At 36.1% G+C, this 24,044-nt stretch overlaps 1 protein-coding gene across 1 annotated transcript in view; it reads right to left on the bottom strand.

Annotated features, from left to right (window-relative positions):
• The window catches only part of CWC27 (CWC27 spliceosome associated cyclophilin), a 169,311-nt gene that overhangs the window by 135,925 nt on the left and 9,342 nt on the right, over nt 1-24,044 (bottom strand). Inside the window, exons 3-10 of the mRNA XM_008161865.3 lie at nt 20,721-20,833; nt 17,378-17,521; nt 15,855-15,953; nt 14,644-14,747; nt 12,579-12,648; nt 5,508-5,587; nt 4,478-4,511; nt 2,103-2,260 (exon numbers count right to left, since the gene is read on the bottom strand). Of these exons, the coding sequence (XP_008160087.2) occupies nt 2,103-2,260; nt 4,478-4,511; nt 5,508-5,587; nt 12,579-12,648; nt 14,644-14,747; nt 15,855-15,953; nt 17,378-17,521; nt 20,721-20,833 (802 nt within the window). The remainder of the gene's footprint in view (nt 1-2,102; nt 2,261-4,477; nt 4,512-5,507; nt 5,588-12,578; nt 12,649-14,643; nt 14,748-15,854; nt 15,954-17,377; nt 17,522-20,720; nt 20,834-24,044) is intronic.

The following is a 24,044-nucleotide window of genomic DNA, read 5'->3' on the forward strand; positions in this document are numbered from 1 at the left end:
GCTGAGGGACACCCCCCCTCCAGTGCATGAATTTTCATGCACCAGGCCCCTAGTCTATATATATATAAAAGCCCAGCAACCAAATGGCGAAACAACCAGAACAACCAGTCAACCAGTCACTATGACGTGCACTGACCACTAGGGGGCATATGCTCAACGCAGGAGCTGCCCCCTGGTGGTCAGTGCACTCCCACAGTGGGAGTGCTGCTCGGCTGACTGGGATGAGCAATGCTCCCACAGAGGCTGATCCCCACAGGTCACGCCACCCCCACCAGTGCGCGAATCCGTGCACCAAGCATCTAGTAGATAATAATTTTACACTAATGTCCTAGCTGGCTGGCAGCTATTTCCATTAAAATTCAACTTAGACTGAACAGTGATTTTCCTTTAAATAAAAATATCCTTTTCACCACCTTACAATTTTTTAAGATTTTTAAAGGTTTCCTGTTTTTTAACATAAAACTCACTTGAGACTTAAACTATAGTGAAGCTAGTATAACTGACCAAAAGCAGTAATCATTTTGGAAATTTTTTGTTCTTAAAATAAATGGTAATTAGACACTCATGGAAACATTTATAAATAAGATTGAAAAACTGTGTTTTCCCTAAGAAGTTAGTACATTCTCCTGACCTTATTTTTCTTTTATTTTCCTTTGTAGGTGGGAGAGAAACAGATGAAGGAGAGTGAGAAAAAGATATGAATATTGAAAATTTGGGAAAGAGAACACTTACAAATAGATGTTTGGTGTTTATTAAGGCCAATTTTGCTAAATAAGCTTTCTTTAGTTCTTACAGAAACTTCAACTTTGCTAAATTATAAGTTCTATTAATTAGAGGGTACATAAGTATTTGAAATTGTATTAAGGCCAACAAGATAAAGTTGAGGACTTAAGGAAACATTTAAACAGAAAATATGTTTTATTTATTAAAATTAAAAATGTATTTTTTCACATTATAAACCTAGCTCATAGTTCTTAAAATGCAGAAAATCTGTTTTGAATGAGAGAGAGAAAAGAAGGATTCTTCACTATATTCATGATTTGACTAAGAGTTAGAAAGGTGATGAGAGGCTCATCAACTCCATTTATGAATAAGCATATACATAATCACCAAAATCTTCACTTACTAGTGGCCCAAAGTTAATCTACTATATTAAATTACTCAACAGTGATTACATGTCAGGTGAATGTTGCTGGAAAAAGAAAAGATATTTAAAGTAACTTCTAAGTACCATTTTTGGATGCAAAAGGTTATAACATCAGTGAAAATTTCTGAAAATTACTTTTCTAGTTACATAAAGGAAAAAATTAAGGGAGCTAAGCAATGACAACATGAGAATATTTTTTAAAGTTTTTTTTTTATAAGAGGTTGAGAAACAACAACAAAAAATGTTGTTCATATGTAGTTAAATCTATCTTATCCCCAAATGTAAGCCATCCAAAGAAAACAAATAGTATTACTTTTTAAAGCAATATTATTTAAAACATATACCATGAATTTATAATAATACAATCACAAAGGAGAATTTTTCAATTAAGTTGAATTTCAGGGGAATAAAATGTTGAGTCACAAAGTTCAACAACTCTTTATCAGGCATTTGCTGAAATTTCTTTTATAGTAAGTACCATTGAGATTAGGAGGGGTATATGGTATAAATCAAACTTGAAAAGGTATTTAAAAATGCTTTCATGCCCACACATTTTCTTTAACCAGTTTTGACAAATTTTACTCATCTGAATCTGAAGACATCTCTTTTCATTCTACACAATTATTCTGCTGCTCTCATTGATATTAAACAAACACAACCTTCCCCATCTAGCTAATATATTGCTTGCTCATATATAACAAATTATATAGAGGATTTTAAAGATGAGATCAGAGAAAAATGAAGTGGAATTTGATTCATTGCTGTAATTACTTTAAAACTGGCCTATTTTCTTTTAGGTTTCCAAATGGGCTAATTTAGCACAACTAGTACATATATCAAGCATTATGAAAATAGTATTTTAAACAGTAAGTTGAACAGAGGACTCAATCTTAATTTAAAATGAAGTATAAAAAGACAAATACTCTAATACCTAGAAGCACAATAAGCAACTTACCTGCGGCTAACTGATTTCTTCTCCCCTTCTCCCTCTCCAGCTGATTTAACACTTGCATTTGGGTCCTTTTTTAACTTTTTTGCAATTCTTTCTCTCATCAGGTTCTTCTCATCACCATCAATGCTTTCATCATTCTCTGCACCTTCAAATTCTTCATCCTGTAGAAATTGAAATGGAGTATGTGCTGGGCATTCCATCTCCCCTTTCACTTCCAGACTCCTCATTGCATCTTAAGCCAGGTTTGTTTTTCTTTTTGTTGGGTTTTGAATTAGCAAAGGCTGAATGAAGAATCTGCTACAGGTGGGAATACCCCTGAGGTCTGCTCTGGGTGAACTATGTAAGTGTGAGATAACCCAGTCAGGGCTGTTTGCTCAATTCACACCCAGCCCCTCTGTGCAGTAAACTGTGCTCCTGTATCACCAGCGTGCTGACCTCAACCAGGAATCAAGTAGAAGAGGTGGAGATGGGACAGCTGAGATTTCTTCCTATAATCTGTCACAGCAATTACTCCTCTTCTCACAACCCTTCAGTGGATCTCCAACTCACTCAAGACCCTACTCAATCTGTACCTCCCTGACATGATGTCACACAGCTCCACCTCAGCAACACTAGCCAACTTTAGAGTTGTTATTCTCTCCAGCCTGAAACATTCTTATTCCATTTATCCGCATTGCTTGCTCTTTCATCTCAGATCTCTGCTCATATGTTACCCTCTCGGTGACACTTATTTTGATCACCCTATTAAAATGGAAGAATCACCCCCCATCTCCAGCACTCTATTCTCCTTCCCTGTTTTCCCCCCAAAGCATTTACCACCCATCTGACCTACATTTTAATTAGTTATGTGTTTATTGTCTTGCTCCCATAATTAGAGGAAGCATTCCATGAGAGCTAATATTCTGGACCATTTTGCCTACTGCTGTATATTCAACTGCTAGAATAGTTCCCAGCATCAACAGAGAGAGGAGTGGAGAGAAAAAGAAGGAGGAAGGGAGGGAGGGGAGAAGGGAGGATAAGAAAGATGCTATTTCAAGGGGATCTTTTTCTATTCTGTTTCTTTGATCAGCTGAGTCACAGTGAGGCAAGATTCTTAACTTGAGGTTGTGGACCCTTAGAGCAATGGTCCTCAAAGTTTGGTCCTCAGACTACACAACCTGGATTGTTTGTTAAAAAATATAAAATCCTAGCCCTCATCCCAGTCTTTCCAAACCAAATCTTGAGGAACAGAAATTGTGAATGTTTTCAGTAAGATGTTTAAGACATTCTTTAGCCCTAAAAGTTGATAACCATTGACCGAGGTCTTCCATACCAAACTCTCTCCTGCTTCAGAGCCTTTTGTATATGTAGTTTCTTCTACCTTCAACACTCTTCCTCCCTACTCCTTACATAAGGCCAGTTCCTTCTCAAACTTTAACCTCAGCTTCTGCTTCCTATATAAGATATAATCTCTCCTCGTCACCGGGCTTTAACATATGCTCTTCTCCGAGCGAGAGGAACCTTCACCACCTTTTTTGATCTAGTTAACTCCTAATTCTTCTATAAGACACAACACAATCATCTTTTCCAGGAAGATTTTCTTGTTCAGGTTAGATATTCATTCTTTCTCTACCCTCCATAATCAGAAAGAACCCTCTTTTTTGACTGTGGCAATAGTATTCATGCATAGAAAGCTATGTACTTCCTACTGAATTATAAGATGCACAGATCAATGGGTTTCACATAAAGTGACAAATGGATGACTTGAAAAACTTGATCTCTTATATATAAAGGAAACTGCCTTCTCTTTTATCAGCTTTAAGCCAGTATAACTAAAAAGGTAACTACAGTCATGAAAGAGAATCTTATGAAATGTGTGTATAAAGAAGGAATACTACTATAAATAACTGATCCAAGTATTTCCCATACATCATATAAGATACCCATGCATCAACATTTCAACTTTTAACATAATAAAATAAAATAACATCTGAATTTTGATTATTCAAGTAATGTTATATCATAGGGAGAAAAAACAGGCTAGAAATTAATATATAAGATTCTACACACGTAGACATACACTTGGAAGAAAATATTAGAATAGCAAAAATACTATATATTTTAAAATCTTTCATATTTTTTCAAAATTTGATATGCAAAATTATAAAAGTAATATACAGAGTGTCCCCAGAAATATATACACATTTTAAATAATTATTAGTTCTAATGGGTTAAATCTGAAAAGTAAGGAACATCAATTGAGCTATCAGTTGTTAAAGCGTGTATACATTTGTTTTGGACACCCTGTATATAACCGTTTATGAAAAACAATTAAATTTTTTTTAAAATTTTGAATTTTCTGTAAATTGTTCAAACTATATGTATACTAAAATACTCACATCATCTAAATCTCCTGCTGCATCATCCTTTTCACTACAATAAAATAAGGACAACAAGTAAATTTTAGCTTCAAAATGGAAGTAATAAAATTATTCAATAACCCAAAAATTTAGAATATTTTGTTGGATTAATACTTCAAAAACTTATTTCAACATAGAAATTTCAGAATGGCATTCTAGAGTAAGTGGAAACATCCTAAAAATGAGTCATTTTTTAATAAATAGAATAAGAGGTATGCTCCATCAGCACATACACAAAATCAATAGAATTAAAAGAAAAATTGCAAAAAAAAAATCAACAATGCTATTTTTATGAACAAAGGGCTGCAGAAAACAATTTCTTCCATTGGCTTGACGTATTCTGGTTCATGAAATCAAATCTTTCAAATACAATGATATTAAGAAAAGACTGTTTTGAAGCAGAATTTTTGAAACTGAGCTAAACTTGGTGTAGTAGTATTTTAGTCCCCCTTTAAGACACTGGCCCAATATTTCACATGCAATTATATGTAACAGTAATATATCTTCCCTTCTCAAAGAAAAGCAACAAAGATAGTAAGATAATTTTCTGTTAACTCCTTTAATATATAAGAAATAATACTCAATGGATTGGCCCCAAATGTGGTGACTTTCACAAAACCCTTCAATTCTGATTTTTTTACCCAACATACCAACTGAGACAAAAATGCTCCAAGGAAAAAGTTAGCAAAGCAACTTTGAATTAAACATAAAAATGTTAAAGCAAACAGTTTCCCTAGTCTTCAAACTATCCCAAGATTTAAAAGTTTAATAATTTTAAATTCAATGAGTTCAGCTGAAGTAGATAGCAAGAAGAGTGAAAGTGACTAAGTGCTTCTCTCCATATGTTAGAAGCTCTACTACCTTCATTGTCAAAATGCTTTAGCTTTTTGGATGGGTTGAAAAAAATTTGACATATGAGAAACAACTGCTTACTCACGAAGGAAGCTATAAATTGTCTACCAGTAAGCCAGAAAATGAGAACTTAGAATCACACTAGCACCATACCAACCTCTCAACAACTGGAACAGAACTGAGGTGTGGATCATCCTTAAGCAAGTCGTGACTACTTTTGCTTTTCCCCTTCATGCTCTAGAAAGGAATGCATGATAAAATCATGAGTGGGGGGGAAAGAGTCTTCCAAAAGGACAAGTGAACAAATTTACATAAAATCTAGTACCGATAAAAGTGGCTAGCAAAAGAAATGTGTTCCTGAAAATTTCAGTATAAACTCAAGCTTTATAAATGAGAACCTTACTGAATTGGCTGAAAATATTATTTTAGAAACATCTTTTCTTTCAAAAGGTGACATATCCTTGAAAATAAGTTTATTGATTATTATTTCCAAACACTGAACCCTCTTAAGATTTACATACAGCTAAACTAATTAATTTGACCCAGATATTAAAACTTAGAAGATAAATCATGAGTAATATGAAATAAATGTACACTATTATCCTCCAAATACATTCTTTACATTGCACAGAATCACTTTTTAAATGTGCCCAAGCAACCAGATGAGTGCACCTATGAGATGCTATTCAACAAGCAGAAAACACAAAAGGGAAGAGCCTCTCAAGTATGACAACATTCATCAATGACCAAATGCTTAATAAATGCTTTACTTTCAAAGCTCACGTGCTCAGTAAATTTATATTTTAGTAGAGAAACAAGTCATAGGAAGTTATAAGTAGAACAGTAAAATAGCAACTACTCCTACTATTAAGTATATACTTTGTGCCAGGCACTGTGCTACAGTACACTATTCCTACTCCTCATTTCCTCCCCTCCCTTCTGAAAGATATTTCGCTATCAATATAACTTTTTCTGGGTGAGAAAAAAAAAGCCTTTTTACAACTGCATTTAGAGTAAAATGTGAACATCTTGAAGTAAAAGAAGTATTATATGTATCACTATTGTAAATGTGGTACAATTTAATCACTATTTTAAAATCTAGTTATTGAGATTCTTTTATAATGAAATCTACCATTTAACTTGCCTCATAAAAACTACTTGTCTGATTATAACCTTTCATGTGAAAATATTTTATGACATTTGAATTTAAATTATACACAAAGATTCAAGAATAAACTTTAAACCAATACAGACAACTGAATAAAGCTATTATTTAAGAAAGCAATAAGAAGGGAGGGATCTGCCAGACAAAAACCTTTCAAATATGTGAAGCCTAGGATTACATTTTCACTTAGTTTTTACTTCTCCAAAGTCTATCGCATTCCTCAAGCAGTCCCTATGTGAGATGGGTTCTGGTATTATCCCCATCCTCCTCACAACCCTCCCAGCCTCTGGATGCAGCTAGTTTGTCAATATCCTTCTTAAATGTGTTCAGAACTGAACAAAATGCTGCAAATGTGAGCAAAAATGCAAAGAATTTTAATTTCCTTATTCCAGAGACCTTACTCTCTTAATAATTCAACCAGGGCTTACAGGCTATTAAGTCTTATACCTATTCAGCTGATTTCATTAAACTCAAGTATAGAATTTACATGTGCTCCTATTACTTTTCAACTGACTAGTTCAAATAATCAGGCACAGATTGACAACAAAGCACTCTTTGGGCAGAAGTATTCAATCAGCTATAAATCCATCTAACTGTACTATCTCCCGGATCACATTTCCTCATGCTGTCCACAAGAATATGAGAGACTCTGACAATGTGCTTTCCTGAACTCAAGATGTGTCATTATGGCAACCCCCGTATCATGCAATCCTATCAAAAAGGAAATGAGTCAGTCTGGAAAGTCATTTAACCAGAGTCTTAGTTTCCCCATCTATAAAGAAAGGAAGTTGGACTAGATCCCTTTGAGCTATAAAATTCTATTATTCTAAAAGAGATTTTTATCAGGTAGTAGAAAGATACTGAAATAAATAGTGAAGGAAAGCGAACCCACGTGGGAGAGGCGCCTTGTCACGAATAAATGAGTGGGGTGAAGCGGTGTCTGTAATCCCACACTGATAATCCATAAACCAGGGGGCACTCTATCTTATTTCTCCTTTCACATAAAGTAAAGCCTCAATTCAGACTTCACCAATTATTAACTTGTGATGTTAGACTGGTTCTGGAATAAAGCTTAACACTGTGGAGTCACTGACAAAAGAAACTTGATAAGCAAATGAATAATGAAACAATTATTTTCAAGTCCTCTAGAAATATTTAATTTCATGCAACTACTAAAACTGCAAATTGTTCTTAGTCATTGTAAAAGACACTTAACTCTGTTTCTGGTTATTATATACATTTTAAAACAGTAAGGCTAAATTTTAAAATATAGGTATTCTATAGGTCATTCAACATTCAAGCTAGCCTCCCCTCCCCCCCCTTTTATTTTCCTAAGGGTTCATTTTACCCATAAGGTAAAATGTATTTGAATGGTGCTCATAGTCTAAAGAATAGTTCAAAAGCAAAATAAACCAAATACACTTCCATTTTGAATCTCTTTTGAATTTATCTCGTGCCCTGTAGAGAAATTTTCTTTCCTCTATGCCAGTAAATTTCAACAATTTTTGTTGTTCTATTTTCTCAAGATGAATTTAACAATGACTCCATTATATAAACAGACAAAACAGCTAAATTCTGTAGGCCAAAGACTCTGAACAGCATGCCAAGGCACACTTCCATGTGGAGAACAGGCTGTGGGTGGGTCATGCTGTACAGGTGTCCACTTGTGCTCTCCAGGCTGTTCAAGCTAGTGCCCAGGACCCTCTGGGAGGGCTCTGGAAGGGCACTAGGCTAGTTATACCCCGCATATGGCTTCCTACCCCAGAAAGCTGAACTGCTGGGGAAGTTTCTCCCCACCCTCTGGATTGCTTGAGCATGAGGGTGGCAGCTTCTGCGTAACAGTTATGGTCATATTAGAGATTGTTTGATATTCTTTAGCTCAATATCAAATATTCTTTTATATTGTTTAAGACATTTTATATTCAAAAAGATTTCCAAGATTGTATAATATATCAATGTAAGGATATATATAGCCTAATTTCACTACTCTAAATGGTACATATTATTTCCATGTTACAAAGAGAAAAATTGAGGCTCAGAGAGACTGTTATCCAAGATCACCAAGTACTGGTGGAAAGTGAAGTGCCAACGTAAGTTTGTATGACCTCAAATCCATGCTATTTCTACTCCAACACACTCTCACTCAAAGATGACACAAAGTTTACCATCAAGGAGCTCACAGCCTGGAACTCCACACAATAAGGCAGAAAGAAAAGGGGGAAATGTTTCAGTAGTATACAATGAGAACAAAGTCAGGGTTCTTATACAATAAAGCAAAAAGAATATTTTTAAAAAGAAAATGAAAGGATCACAAGGCAAAGGTTAGACCAGAAAAAGAAAAGACATTTAGAAAAGATGGTATTTTAGGTTATGAAAATAAATATGACTTTGATACCCAGAAGGGGGATAGGACACTTCAGGCAGGGAGAAGAACACAAAGACACAAACACAAAAGGGAAAATACAAGGCATTTATGTAAAACTAGAAGCCCGATGCACGAAAATCATGCAAGAGGCTCGGCCCCTGCGACCGCCTCTGCCTCAGCCCTCACAGCCCTGGCTTCGTCCGGAAGGATGTCTGGACTAACTAGCATATTAGGCTTTTATTATATAGGATAGCAAACAGTTCAGATCTGCTGATGCAGTGTTTCCTACATTTTCCTGATAAGAATTACAGGGAATTCAACAAAAGTACAGCTTCCCAGGCCCCTCCTCCCTTGTTGATTCTGATTCAGTAGGTCTGAGATGGGGCTTAGGAATCTACTTTTTAAAAAAGTACTATCAGTGATTTTTACCAGCAGGGAAATTTAAGAAGTATGAGGCAAAAAGACAGAGTTGGCAAAGAGGAGTCAGGAACGCAGAGGCTTGAAGTAACAGGCCAAAGAATTTGGCCTTATTTCTACAGTCAGCAGAGAGCAACCATAACATTTTAATGAGGCTTCAGAAAAAATATTCTGAGAGTAATGAGTGGAAGGGGAAGAAGAGAAGGGAGATGGGAGACCAGTCTGTAGACTACGTAGCAGCTGAGGCTAGAGATAATGAAGGCCTAAACAAAGGTAGCAGCAATATAAATTAAAAGGAAAAAATAGATTTGAGATACAGTATGGATGAAAAACTGGTAAAACAATACAACTAACTGGTTATGCAGAGTAAAATTAAGAAAAAAGTCAAAACTGAATCTAAAATGTTTTAGAGGACACCAATGCCAGGGAATAGAAAGAAAAGTCACAGGACACAGAGAAGTTTGAGAAGAAAATATAACAAATCAAGCCTTGGCTAGGACTTGGGTAACTAGCAGGATATTCAAATAGGGAGATATCCAGTAGGCAGCTAAAGAAAAGAAGAGTAAGCCAGCTGAGAGATAAAGATTTGAAAGTCAAAAACAAAAATGTGATAATTTTATCACATAGCCCAACCTATTTAAGAGTCAGATGAGAGAACTATGATGACACAATGCTACAGTTATACTACTCATTTGCTAATGGACTGTAGGATGCAATTTTCGTGGCAAAGAGGAAAGCATTTACCTAGTCTTTCTAATGTTTGAAGTATTTTTCAGGTTTAAGGACAAAGATAAAGAACCAGCTGACCTTACCTATGGTGGTACCCCTCCACATAACAACCTCGTAGCAAGCTCAAAGTGCTTTTGGAATATCAAATTTACTATATTCAGTATAAGTTAAACATTTAACATACGCTGCTGTTACAAATAGAAAAACTTTAAACTAATTTCCTAGTAAAGTCAATCTCCCAGTAATTGTGAACAAAACTTACTTTTAACAAGATATTTAACTCAACTAAATTAAATATTTAATTCAAGATTGTCAGGAAAAACTCCTTTGTCCTACTCTTGATCTCCAAAGGCTGCTCAACCTAGAATCCAGGACCCTACGGGAGATAGGGAACGGCACAAGCCAATTGCACTAGGCTGCCTTCCATCCCAGAATGCTGTGCTACCAGTGAAATTTCTGGCCAGCCTTTTAAATGGCTTATGTTTGAACTAGGCAGCTTCTGCAGCATTCAAAATCATATTAGAGACTTAAATAGCTACAGAAACCTAACTTCAAATTTCTGTTTCCACCATCTTGTAATTACACAGTTTTGGAAAAGCTATGTATCCTGAGTATTGGTTTCTTCATTCACAAAATTTACATGAGATATGGTTGTGATAAAGATTATATAAAATAAGTATTTGGCACAGTCAAATATTTATTAAATCAATACAATGCAGTATAATAGGTGCTTTGGAAGGCCAGAGGCAGGTTACCACTGAAAGAAATTAAGTTCAGCCTGGGCAGGAGTTGGGTAGGGGAGGGAGGTAGAGGTAGTCAGGAGTTGATAGTGGAGCTAAATCTTAAAGAAAAAACAACAATTAGTCACATAAAGGAGAGAGCATGCTTGGAGCAAAAGGGAAAATGGGTAGGAAGACTGTGGGGAAGGCATGAGTATACAAGGAAACTTAACATCTTTAGACAACATCAATGAAAGGGAATCCTGGCAATTCCTAGATCTAACATTTGTGGTTTTGTCCATTTACAAATATACCCATAGGATCATGACATAGTAAATCTTTCATGTTAATGAGACACACATTTGAATCACGAATAGTGCAAGACTAGTGCACTGACATCTAATGAAGATGACTTTATTGGGGTGACAGACATATCAGTGATATTGATAAGGAATCGGGAAAGGAAGTTTTCATGTAAAGAGGAATTTAATTTTGACACCTGAAGTAGAGATGCTTCCTCAAGGCACTCAGAATGAGGAAGAGCCCAGAAGAAATATTCAGTCTTATCTCCTTGTTCAGAATATTAGTTTATAGGTGATAACTGAATCACAGTAGCAAATAGATCACTCAAGAATACTGAAGTCAGTGAGAAAAAAAAACTATGACCAAAATATTTCTAATATGTGCCCACTTTAATTCAGTTTTAATGCAAGGGGTATAAGTAGTGTGCTTACTGTATGCTCAATATTAGCCCAGCAAAACTATGCTCAATGGTTAGGGGAGCAAAGTACATGGATAAAGAAGTAAAGACAAGGGTAACAATAATGTGCTTTTAAGTCAATGCTAGTGTTAGTGTTGGTAAGAAATAGGTGACTAAGTTAAGCAAGTAAGGCAGTGTTAGGTTATAGAGTTTTAATTACTACAGTAAAGACTTTGAACCTAATCCTTAGATCTCAGTGTTCACTAACTTTCCAAAAAGGAAGACATATCAGAATATTTGGGATTGAAAACACTTTAGATGATTTTCTTGAAGTATACTTATTAGAATCACTGCTCTGAACAATGGCAGGGCACTGTAAGGGTTTCAACAATGAGTACTGTGGGGAAAGTGAGACTGAGGAACACCATACTTGAAGGCATATGGGACGTATTGTGAGGTAAAAGGCCAAGAGGCGATATATAATCCAAAGACATGGATTTTATAGTGAGATAGATGTAGGTTCAAATCCCAGCTCTCGCTAACTTACTGCTTCTGTGACTTTGAGTAAATTATAACCTATCCATACCTTAATAGAATCATGGGTAAAATGGGGATATTAATAATACCTATCTTAAAGGGCTGTGATGAGAATTGATAAAATGAATAAACATATATAAATATTTAAATGAATATAAGAGCTTTTGGTCTATGACTGTTTATAATACTAACAATAATCATTATCACCTAGCAAACCCATTAAACAAATAGCAATTAAAATCTGAATCATAAAGTTCTTTAACTTTAGTTCTAACTGACTGGAAAAAAAAAAATTCAGGTTTAAAATAACTATCAATTTTTTTCTTTTTTCCCATCACCATTTATCCCCCCATACCTTCTTCCACCTCCCCCACCTGCCCCATGCTATCACCACTGTTGTCCGTGTCCATGAGTTCTTTTCAAGAGGGCAAATCTTCTCAGAAGATGCAAATATTACTGACCATAAATCATTTTACAAATTAGTTCCATGAACGTTTACTGAATGTGCTCTGTGTACAGCAGGAAATACAAAAATGAGTAAGATATAAACCTTAATTTTTTTACAATTCAGAAAAAAGGGCAAATTACGGTTTTACCTGACTAACTCGATTTACTTCCTCCTCTTCTTCCTCAGCTTCCTCTCCAAATGAAAGCAAACTAAAATTTCTAATTAAAAAAAGAGAAAAAGAATGAAAGAAAATTAGAAAGAAAGTTAAACAAAACTTATATTCTATTCCCTCCCCCCCAAAAAAATAGAGTAGAACTTACAAGAAGAAACACTTTCTGTTTAACAGTAGACAATATTACTTAATATTCAGTAGAAATATACTAACGATCTATATTTTCAGCATAATGTTATGGTTTTGGCCTCAGACCACATATGATTCATATACTAGACTAAACTAATGACCAAAAATCCATTCTGAGCACTACCATTAAATATACTAAGTCAAACAGGACAGAAATAATTAAGCTTTTTATATTTAATCAAAACTGGTTATCAAAATTGAGAATTCTGAAAAACTAATAAATATATAGACCTGAGAGCACTACAAATGGGAAGCAATTAATCTAGTGTCTGCCAAAATATGGCTTAATATTTTAAAATTAATAAGTTAAACAAAATTGTCAAATAAAATAGTCTATGGGGAGAAAAAAATCTCTTCTTTGAGCCTTCAAACCAAAGATTTCCCAAGAAAAATAAATAATTTGTTATTAAAACTCTTCTTCAAGCCCTAGCTGGTTTGGCTCAATGGATAGAGTGTCGGCCTGCAGACTGAAGGGTTCCAGGTTCAATTCCAGTCAAGGGCACATGCCTGGGTTGTAGGCTCGATCCCCAGTAGGGGGAGTGCAGGAGGTAGCTGATCAATGATTCATTCTCATCATTGATGTTTCTATCTCTCTCTCCCTCTCCCTTTCTCTCTGAAATCAATAAAAAAATGAATAAATAAGTAAAAAAACTATTCCTCAAATATTATAAAAATAAAAGATTTGGCAACAAAAGAGAAACTTTTATTTCAAAACCTAGATGCAATCAATGAATACCACATAATTCCCAATATATTTACTATGAATTAAAAACAAAAATAAAAACACCCAACTTCAGAGCTTGTTGTCAAGATAAACTATAGAAAATATTGTATCAGAACACAGTGAGAGTGACCTTTCACCCAAAGATAAATTAGTCAAAAAAGTAAAAGGAAATTAAATACATAGCTTTATATGAAGTTATTTTGCCATAAGACATCAACTGCTTATTAAAATGTCTGCCTCATATCTGAGAGTTTATGAAAACAACTTAACTTACTTATATTATAGGTTATCAAGGAAAGAAATGAATATGTATTAAATGCCTGTACCACTGGGCATTTTCAAATTCCCCTTCTCATTTAATCTTCATAACAACCAGGTGTTGTATTTATTATAATCTCCATTTTATAAGATGGGGAAACTAAAGGCCAAAAAGATTAATAAGGTTTGCTTTTTTATTTACTGGGTTAGGCAGGATTATATTTAGAACTATTTGAACCTAACACTTTAAGTATAATAAAATCCCTAATATGGATGCCATAATTCAATAAAAGAATCAACTGAAATCTAACTCTCAGATATCTATTTTAATAAAACAGACTAATAATGTAAAGAATACTGTTCACAAAATACTGGAACTTATTAAAAAAAGAAATTTCTATTTTTTTGAAAACTATTTTAAGGAAATATCCAGAATACAGAAACAGCTTTATACTTAAAAATACTTATAAACACCAAAAAAAGAGTGAAAAGTTATATAAACATTGTCATATACTTCATATTTTACTTTCTAAGTTCCTTATACTGAGCATATATCAATTGAAAAACAAGTAAAGAACAGAACAATTCTCAATAACTCATTTATATAAGTAATTGCTATAGTAATCCCTACTTATTTATATTAACACAGATTTTATATGGACATCTGAGGCAATACTTCTTTAGCTTAAGTTTAAATTATATACTGTATTTGAATACAAGAAATGCCCATGCAGAATAGAACACACATACTTGTAATTCAGTTATCTCCCTGGTCCAAACTGTAAACAATGTTTACAAAAGGAAATGAAGTGAACTATATGAATCAGTGTTGCTTTTCAAGCTGAAGAAAAATCTTACTACTATGATTACTTTGTGCCTTTGGGTTTCAATGTCTTTACTTTCTCCTCTGGTTTCTCTTTTTTCAGCTTTTTTATTTCCCTTGGAATGATGTCATCAAAAGGATTAAACAAAACCTATGAAAAGAAACATTTTTAAAATTAAAAACAATATTTAATTGTATTGACATTAGTGTCTATAATTTTTCCTCACAAAAACATTATAAGTATAGTGAAACATATACTACATAAAGTGCTTCCACTTAAATGGCCTCAATATATTCTCCCAATAATCCTATGTGCTATTAAGTAAAGGATATCTTATTCTTATTTTACAAAGGGAAAAAATATTCAAGAAAATTAATATATAGTATGAGAAACAAAATCAGGTCTCTTCTGATTTTGACTCCAAATCAAATGTTCTTAAAGATCACCCTCAATGGTTCCCTCAATGAAGGATCACTCTTAAGTTACCAGTGAAGTCACTTCGTTGGATTAAATAAAACTAATTCCTCTAACTTTCCATTCTGCTTTGAGCTTTTCATTCATTAGATTATCATCTAAAATTTCATCTTAGAATTCAAAACTTTCAATTTAAAAAAAGTCTTAATCAGAAATTGTTCCTAGCCCTGATCATGTTATTCAATGGTTAATGCTGATCCACACACCACTGAAGGGTCTCAGATTTGATTCCCAGTCAAATATCTGGGTTGCAGGTTTGACCCCTGGCCCTGTCAGAGCACATGCAGGAGGCAACCAATTGATGTGTCTCTCTTACATTGATGTTTCTCTCTCTCTCCTCTCTTTCCCCTCCCCTCTCCCTTCCACTCTTTCTGAAAATCAATGGAAAAAATATAGTCGAGCGAGGATTAAAGAAAAAAAAAAAAAGAAAATGTACCTAAATTACACAGATAAAATCTGAGTTGTGACTTAATTTAGTATAAAGACTTCATCTGATAGTTTAAAAATAGTAACAATCAGCCCTGGCTGGTGTAGCTCAGTTGGTTGCCAAAAGGTTGCCCGTTCGATTCCCAGTCAGAGAGCACATGCCAGGGTTGTGGGTTTGACCCCAGTAGGGGGCGTGCTGGAGGAAGCCGATCGATGTTAGGTTCTCACATCGATTGTTTCTCTCTCCCTTCCCCTGCCTCTCTCTTTAAAAAACAATCAATAAACTATTCTTTTAAAAAAAACAACTGACAATTTCTTATATGACCATTCTATGTCTTATACTAATCATGCTCCTACCTCACAACTTTTTATTCTGTGTGGATTAAGTGGTCTTTCTTCATTATCAGTGTCTACTTCTGCCAGTCGCAGCATGTTATATATTGTATCCCCTGTAATCTATTAAATAAAAACAAAAAATTAATTTCAAATTATTACATTCATTCTTTGAAATAAGAGAACACTTTTGAAAATATATTTTAAATAATTAAAAGGGAATTTCATATTATTATATAAGAGCAAATGCATTAAATAATACAAACAAAGCAACTTCATCTTAAGAGGAAAAAGCCTAGATGAAGTGCAACCCCTCAATAAAATTTTTGTGAAATTTCCAATATATACTTTTATTAAAAACTAAAATATGATGCCAAATAACCTCTTACTAAATGACAACTTTTCATTCAAACATCAGAAACAAATGTAGACTTTATAATAGGGTAGAACAAGCAAATAACAATGTGGTAATTGCTTTGCAGATATTATCTCATTTAATCCTCACAAATATCCTAAAAGTAGCTACTAACATTATCTTCCTTCTCCAGATAAGAAAACCGAAGTTCAAAGAAGTTATAGAGCCCACAGTGATGGCCTTTCAGAACTCTAACCATTGTTAGATATATAATGTGTAGATTATATAACATCAACTGTAAACAATGGTGCAGAATGGCAACCTAAATCTCATCTTATTAAACACTTTTATTTTTTTAAACAGTAGAAATAAAATCTATGAACATCAGCAACCTGTGTCAGAGTGGATCAACTGTGCCAACGCATACTTCTTAACCCACGTTAAGTATTAAGCAACAATATTGTATTGCATGTTTTTAGCGGGACTCCTTTCATTCAACATTTATCAAGTTTTAAAATATACCATTTTTATATTTGTGCTAAGTTTGTTTTTTCCCTTTCATCCTCCCAACATCTAGCTTTGCCTAGGAGGATATGGAGAAACCATTCTTACCGAACCAGTAGAGGGAGCTAATACACTAGTGATGTCTAACATGCCTAAGACAAAACATATAGGGATGTAGCATTTATGAGAAGGGAGAAGAGTAAGAAAAGAAAATCTTCAGGAACCTTTTTAAGGGAAACTGTTAAAAATTCTATGGAAATGACATTCCCTGATATGATGTTGATTGTGTGCAGGATTAAATAGTTATTACTGAAAGTAGTATTTCAGGTAAACACTTTTAATGTTAATATAACTTCCACTTAAAACTTACGGGAATTCATCATTAACAAAATAAACATTAAACTGCTAGTAAGTTTTATTTCCTAGGTATCTTTCAAAAAACATAAAAAACGGTATCAGCTGAATGGCATAGTAGCTAATACGGTTACAATGATTTTAGAAAAAGAAAGCTTAAAGTCACAACCAATGTCTTATTTGAAACACACACAAAACTTCATAGTTCATTATAACAGGAATATAGTCCATCATTTTTGAAAATAAATAAATATCCCAGGGAATAATTTATGAAGGCAGCTCATAGATAAGTTGATCATATGTATCACAGAAGCCTAATATAATGGACACAAACCTTTCCAAAGATGGTGTGCTTATTGTTAAGTTCATCTGCTCGACCCAGTGTAAAAAAGAACTGGCTGCCATTATCATGAGGACCAGCATTTGCCATGGCAACCAGTCCTCGCCGATTAAAACGCAACCGTGAGTGGAATTCATCCTGAAGCATAAAAAGAAAAGATTTAGTGAATGACCTCAGTGATAAGGCCCTTCATATCCAGCTAACCAACAAGGTTCCATAAAGCTTCTAATAAAAAATGCTGTAGTTGTATTTAACTGTTTTTCAAGTATAATCATATCCAATATTTACTATTCCTTCAATGCTATTAAACTTGACTTCAGTAGCCTTTATCTTCTGAATATACTCAGCTACAAATTTAGCCTATTTCGTGGAAATCTGCCTACTTACACAGAGAAAGGGTACTTGAAGAGGAATGGATTTCTAAGAGTCATTCCCCTATTTTCCCATCCTTCAAAGTCATCTAAGCTTTTAGAACCTTCTATTTTTTTCTCCAAGAAAATGACCTTTGAGTCACTGCAGAGTCTTCAACTAATGACCCCCCTCCCTAACACATTCTAAGCCAGGAAAAAATTGCTTTCTCCTTGTTTTTTTAATTCAAGAAATCTACTATGATTATGTTAATGTGCTTTACTGTGTTTTTTAGAGTCCTAAATTGAATTTTTAAAAGGGCAGTAGCAAGCCTTTATAAGGTGGTTTCCTTGCCATGGTTGAGCTACATAACATAAACATTAGTCTCTTAGTTAGTAGAATTTCTGTCCAGGCCCCATTATAGACTCATCTATACATGTAAAACCCTAATATGCAAATAGACCGAACGGCGGAACAACCGAACAACTGAACAACCAAACAACCAGTCGCTATGATGTGCACTGACCACCAGGGGGTGCGCATGGAACATGGTGGGTGTCGGCAGCAGTCAGCAGAGCGTGGAACATGGCGGGCATCGGCCGCAGCGGGATGGTGGAGCAGGTGAGCAGGGGCACCAGACCAAGGCGTGGTGCCTGTCGCTGTCACCGGGGCAAGCCTTTGGTGGTTACTGAAAATTCTTTGCTCCCGCATGCTGCGATCCTGCTGGGCACTCACACCTGGTGCCAGTGCTTACCCCGCTCACAACCCGCTGCTGGCACTGGAGCCGCCACTCGCACCTGCTGCCGGTGCCTGGCACCGGCCCCGATCGATCGGCACTGTCATCAGATGTGTTGATCGTCCTTCAGGGTTCCTCCACCTCCCCCTGCTCCTGAGGGGCAATCGGGTCACTGACGGTGCTGGCCCCACTCGCACCTGCTGCTGGCACCGGCCCCAATCACTCCGTACCATCAGCGAGTGCGAGCGAGGCCATCGCCATCAGCACCTGGAAGCGGGGCTGCCAGCAGACAGGAAACCGGGGACTGCAGCAGGAGGGGCTGGGCGGGGGTGCAGAGGATGGGCCAAGACCTGTCCCTGTGCCCACCGCAGCCTTGCAGCCCACAGTTCTTTTCAAGGTGCATGAATTCATGCACTGGTCCCCTAGTTTATAATATAGTTGTTATATAATCAATACTTTTCAGAAACCCTGAGGGGCGATCGGGGCCGGCAGTCACCGCTCACACCTGCTGACAGTGCTGAACGATCGGGGCCGGTGCCAGGCACCGGCAGCAGGTGCAAGTGATGGCTCCAGTGTCAGCAGCGGGTTGTGAGCGGGGTTAGCACTGGCAGCAGGTGTGAGTGCCCAGCAGGATCTCGGCATTCGGGAGCAAAGAATTTTCAGTAACCACCAGAGGCTTGCCCCGGTGACGCCCTGGCCTGGTGTCCCCACTCACCTGCTCCACCATCCCGCTGCGGCCGATGCCCACCATGTTCCGGGCTCAAATAACTTTCCCTTAACAAATAATTTTCAAGAGATTTAAACTCAAAGGATCGTAACTCTGCATACTGTATTAAAAATGACATAATTGGAAAACTTACCAAGATAACTCATTACCTAACATGATTAACAAAAAATCTCAATTTAGAAATAAACTGTCAAAAAGAGCTATTCTGTTTCACAAAATAATAGAAGAAATGATTCCTACTAGGTGGAAGCTGTAAAACTGTAAGATATCCCAATTTGGTAAAATATAAATATGTGAGAAACTTTTATAACCATTACACATATTCTAAAAATATTATCATCTGGAAATTAAGGCAAACAAAAATAGTTCAAGTATTTTTTGCAAGAATCACGCAGTGACCCAGTTAAATATTAAAGGAAACTCCAGGTACTCGATCCCATTTGTATAAACACAAAGTCTTCAAAAACACCCATATTTTAAGAGCTGTTAAAGTTTACTCATTCAAAGAACATGATATTGGTACTATCAGATTAACAAATAACTTTCAGCTTTTACCTGAACCCATGTTATTCTTAAAGTCTTAAGCATAACATCAACTCTTTTTTCTTTTTAGATCTATGTTGGTAATTAACAAACCACTGACCTATTCTTTATTAATATTCACTCCCTTTGCTAACAATTTTATGTTGCTTCTTCCTTCTTTTCCACCGAGTTCCTGTTATGGCATGCGTTCTGTGCTACAGAGTTCTATTGTATAAAATTTAGAACTAAATCTATTATGGACTGAATTTTGCTCCCCCAAATTCCTGTTTTGAATCTCTAACCCCAATGTGACTATATCTGACATGGGGCCTGTGAAAAAGATCCTAAGGGTTAAAGGAGATCATAAGAATGAAGCCCAAATCCAGTAGGGCTGGTGCCCTTATAAGAAGAGGAGAGACACCAGAGCTAGCGTGCACACGTACTCTCTCTCTCTCTCTCTCTCTCTCTCTCTCTCTCTCTCTCTCAATCCAGGGAGAGAACCTTCACCAGGAACCCACATCGTGATCTTGGACATCCTAGCTTCAAGAATTGTAGAAAATAAATTACTGTTGTTTAAGACATCCAGTCAATGGTACTTTGTTATAGAGGTCCAAGCAGATTGATACAAAGTTCATATAGTATTAAATAAAATGTTTCAAAATGGAATGGCATATGCAATGTTCTAAAAATGTTTTACATTTACAGAGTTGCAGAATCAAATATAGGCAAATATCAGGAAATATGTTATATCAGGTTTTTCTATTTTTCACTCACCGTTATCTCCACCTGAATTCAATGTAGCATAAACGTTTGTGATAAGACAACTTAGAAAGAATTCTTGATAGGGTAAGTGCTGTTATACCTGTGTAATTCTAATTATGTGATAGACATCTGATTTTGTGCACTAATGTGAAATACATTCTCTTCTTGTGGGGCATAATTATTTTCAATTAAGAAATCCAAGCTGATTTGCAAATAAGTAATAATAATAAATCAGGTCTCACCTTGAATGGGGCTCCATAGATAGACTCTCCACCAGTTCCTGTGCCAGTAGGATCTCCCCCTTGGACTATAAAACCAGGTACAACTCTATGAAAAATGGTCTTGTCATAATATGCTGAATGAAAGAAAGAAAAAATAATTTATCAAAGTCTAAAACAAAGTGTACCTGGTATCTCTAATTACCAGAATTACTACAACTAGAGTCATAAGGTTCCCCCTCCCCTGAATGTTAAGCAGGTTCCTAAACCAAAACCTTTTCTTCCCTGCTTGTTATAAAACTAGAGGCCCGGTGCATGAAATTTGTGCATTGGGGAGGGGAGTTCCCCTCAGCCCAGCCTGCACCCTCTTCAATCTCCAATTGGAGTCTCCTTGGGGGATGTCTGACTGCTGGTTTAAGTCAGACATCCCTCTCACAATCTGGGACCGCTGGCTCCTAATCGCTCACCTGCCTGTCTGCCTGATTGTCCCTAACCCCTCTGCCTGCCTGGCTGATGGCCCCTAACCTTTCTGCCTGCCTGCCTGATAGCCCCTAACTGCCTCTGCCTGCCTGCCTGATCACCCCTGCTTGCCTGCCTGATCACCCCTAACTGCCTCTACCTCAGCCCCCACCACCATGGCTTTGTCCAGAAGGAAGTCGAACGTCCAGAAAATGGTTGGTCAACCCGGTTTAATTAGCATATGACCCTTTTAGCAGTATAGATAGATTATATAGGATAGGATTGTTTAAATGGGGGGGGGGTGCGTTTTCAGCAGGAGGAGATGCTCTTGGCAGATAAAAATTCATAATCCCTATATTGAACTGCTTTCTTACACCTTACACCAAACAGCTGTTGCCCTTAAAACCCCTCCTCAGCCACCACCTTAGGTTCTGCCTTTGTAGTTCACCCAGATTAGGTTCTGATTGGTTGGTTTCTATGCCAGTCAGCTTCTCCGGGCCTCTCTCCGGGCCTGATCCGCAGCCATTGCGCCCGTCTCGCCCCGCCCACCCACCCACCACACCACCCGCCTGCCGGCTGCCAGCCTTGCTGTGATAGGAACCTGTGGGCCGCGGGAGAGGGACCTAGAGGTGCTCCATGCACTTCCTGGTGACCGGTCATCTGTCTGGTTGTTTAGGTCATGACGGCCCCTGGCCTTTTATAATGTAGATATCTTCTCAAAACAGCACAATTTCCACAGAAACCATGGTGGTGGTGGTTTTTTAAAAATTATTTCAAGAATTCTCTCAAACTCTGGATTACAGTTTTCAAAATAAAAATTTGAGAGTTTTGGTATAGATCAATGATTCTCAGCTGGGGGAGGGAGTGCTCAGAAAAAAAGTCCGACCCAATTTTGTTCCCTAGGGGAAATGTGTCAATATCTAGAAGTATATGATTGTCACATGTGGGAGATGCTACTGGCATTTAGTGGGTAGAGGCCAGGAATACTCATAAACATCCTACAAAACACAGGATGTCACCAAATAATTACTAGCCCAAAATGTTAACAATGCTGAGATTCAGAATTCGTAGTGGAGATCAATGCCTTCTTTCCTATTCTCCCCCTAGAAAATTAATTTACACAAACAATATACAAACCCAAAATATATCAAAAGTACTCACTGATTATAGGTCTACTATCAGTGCACCACTCCCAGAGAAGTTTTCAATAATTAATACAATATATAACTGAGTCCAATTAAACTCTCAATAAGCTTGCTAAATGATTGAAAGAAATTATTAATATATAATATTATATATATGTATATATATTATTTGGAAGCCATCAACATACAAGACGATCATATATGATCTCCTAAGAGTTACTATCTGGAACCTAGAATCATTCTGGAGACTTACTTCACAGAGGAGAAAGAATATGGTAGAAGCATGACAGCTAAATGAGGTAAAGCATAAGCAAAGAATTTGGTGGGGGTGGAAAGGAAAGAATTAGGGCTTGACTGAATCATAGAATTTATATTAATAAGTAGCAACAAGGGCCAATATGCATAAGAAAAAATTCTCAACATCTTTAGTCATTAGTCAATACATAGCAAAACTACAGTGAAATACTACTTTATACCCACTAGAATGGCTATCAATAAAAAAAGGGAAAACAAGTGTTAGTGAGGAGATAGAGAAACTGGGACCCTCTTACATTGCTAGTTGGGTTGTAAAATGGTATAGTTACTATGGAAGAATGGAACTGACATAATTACTCAGATGTAATTACTGACATTTGTAATAGGCACTTTGTGATACTTTATGAGTCAAAACATGACTATGGTCTATCATAATTCATAAAGTACTATGACATAGGGGCTGGCTTGCTGGCTTACATTTATAAGTTACAGATGGATATAAAATCCATATTTCAAAAAATGTATTCTGTAATCTAACTACTTTATCCAGTACATAGGATGGATTGGAAGAAGTTGAAAGGAAGACCACTAATTTTTTTCAATCCCTTCGCCCAGTGAAGAGCTGTTGGGCTATATTCACAAGAGCTCCCCAGTGCAGACAAGTTCTCCCTAGTAATAAATAGAAACTGTAAAAACCAAGAGGGGTAAAAGTATCTCTCCTGTACCCCTAAGTAACCATTTACTTGGACTAACACTGTATGCAGAAGTCAGGAATTCCTGAGTTTTGCTTCTTATTCAGGTATACAACATAATGATTGGAAACTTATTCAACATTGTGAAATGATCCTTAATGACAATGTCTAGTTAACATCTGTCACCATAGTTACAATATTTTTTCTTGTGATGAGGACTTTTAAGATCTAATTTTTAGCAACTTCCAAAAATTCAATATTGTATTAGCTATAGTCACCATGCTGTACATGTAATGTTCTCATTATAAAACTAATAACATAGATGAACTCACAGAGTTGCTCTAAACATTAAATAAGATAATGTAGAGGCAACCGATAAGCTTTCAAGTTCAACATAAATATGATGTCAAACTTTAATATTTTTACAAAAATATTCTACAAATTCCTTTTCAAATCTGAATATAAAACATACCCCAGTCTATATCAGAAAATGAAAATAATCCCTCAGGGCAGAGGAAGGGAGGGGAGTAAGAGAAAGAGGGAGAGAAAAAAAACTATTGTTGTCCTAAGAGTCAAAATATTCTTGAAATGAACAGACCCAAGAACTCTCTGGGAAGCAGATTGTTAAGACTCAGAGAGATTTATTAGATGTAAGGGAAGGGGGACATGAAAGAGGTCTTTGTTAATTATGCTTTCAAATTTTAAAATTACCTATCCTTTTCTATTTCTTACGAAGCCTTTCAGAGATGTTTTTACTTTATGCTTTTCTTTTTTACTTTCCCTAATTATATTATTGT

The sequence above is a fragment of the Eptesicus fuscus genome, chromosome 4, assembly GCF_027574615.1.
Source record: "Eptesicus fuscus isolate TK198812 chromosome 4, DD_ASM_mEF_20220401, whole genome shotgun sequence".
NCBI classification, from domain to species: domain Eukaryota; kingdom Metazoa; phylum Chordata; class Mammalia; order Chiroptera; family Vespertilionidae; genus Eptesicus; species Eptesicus fuscus.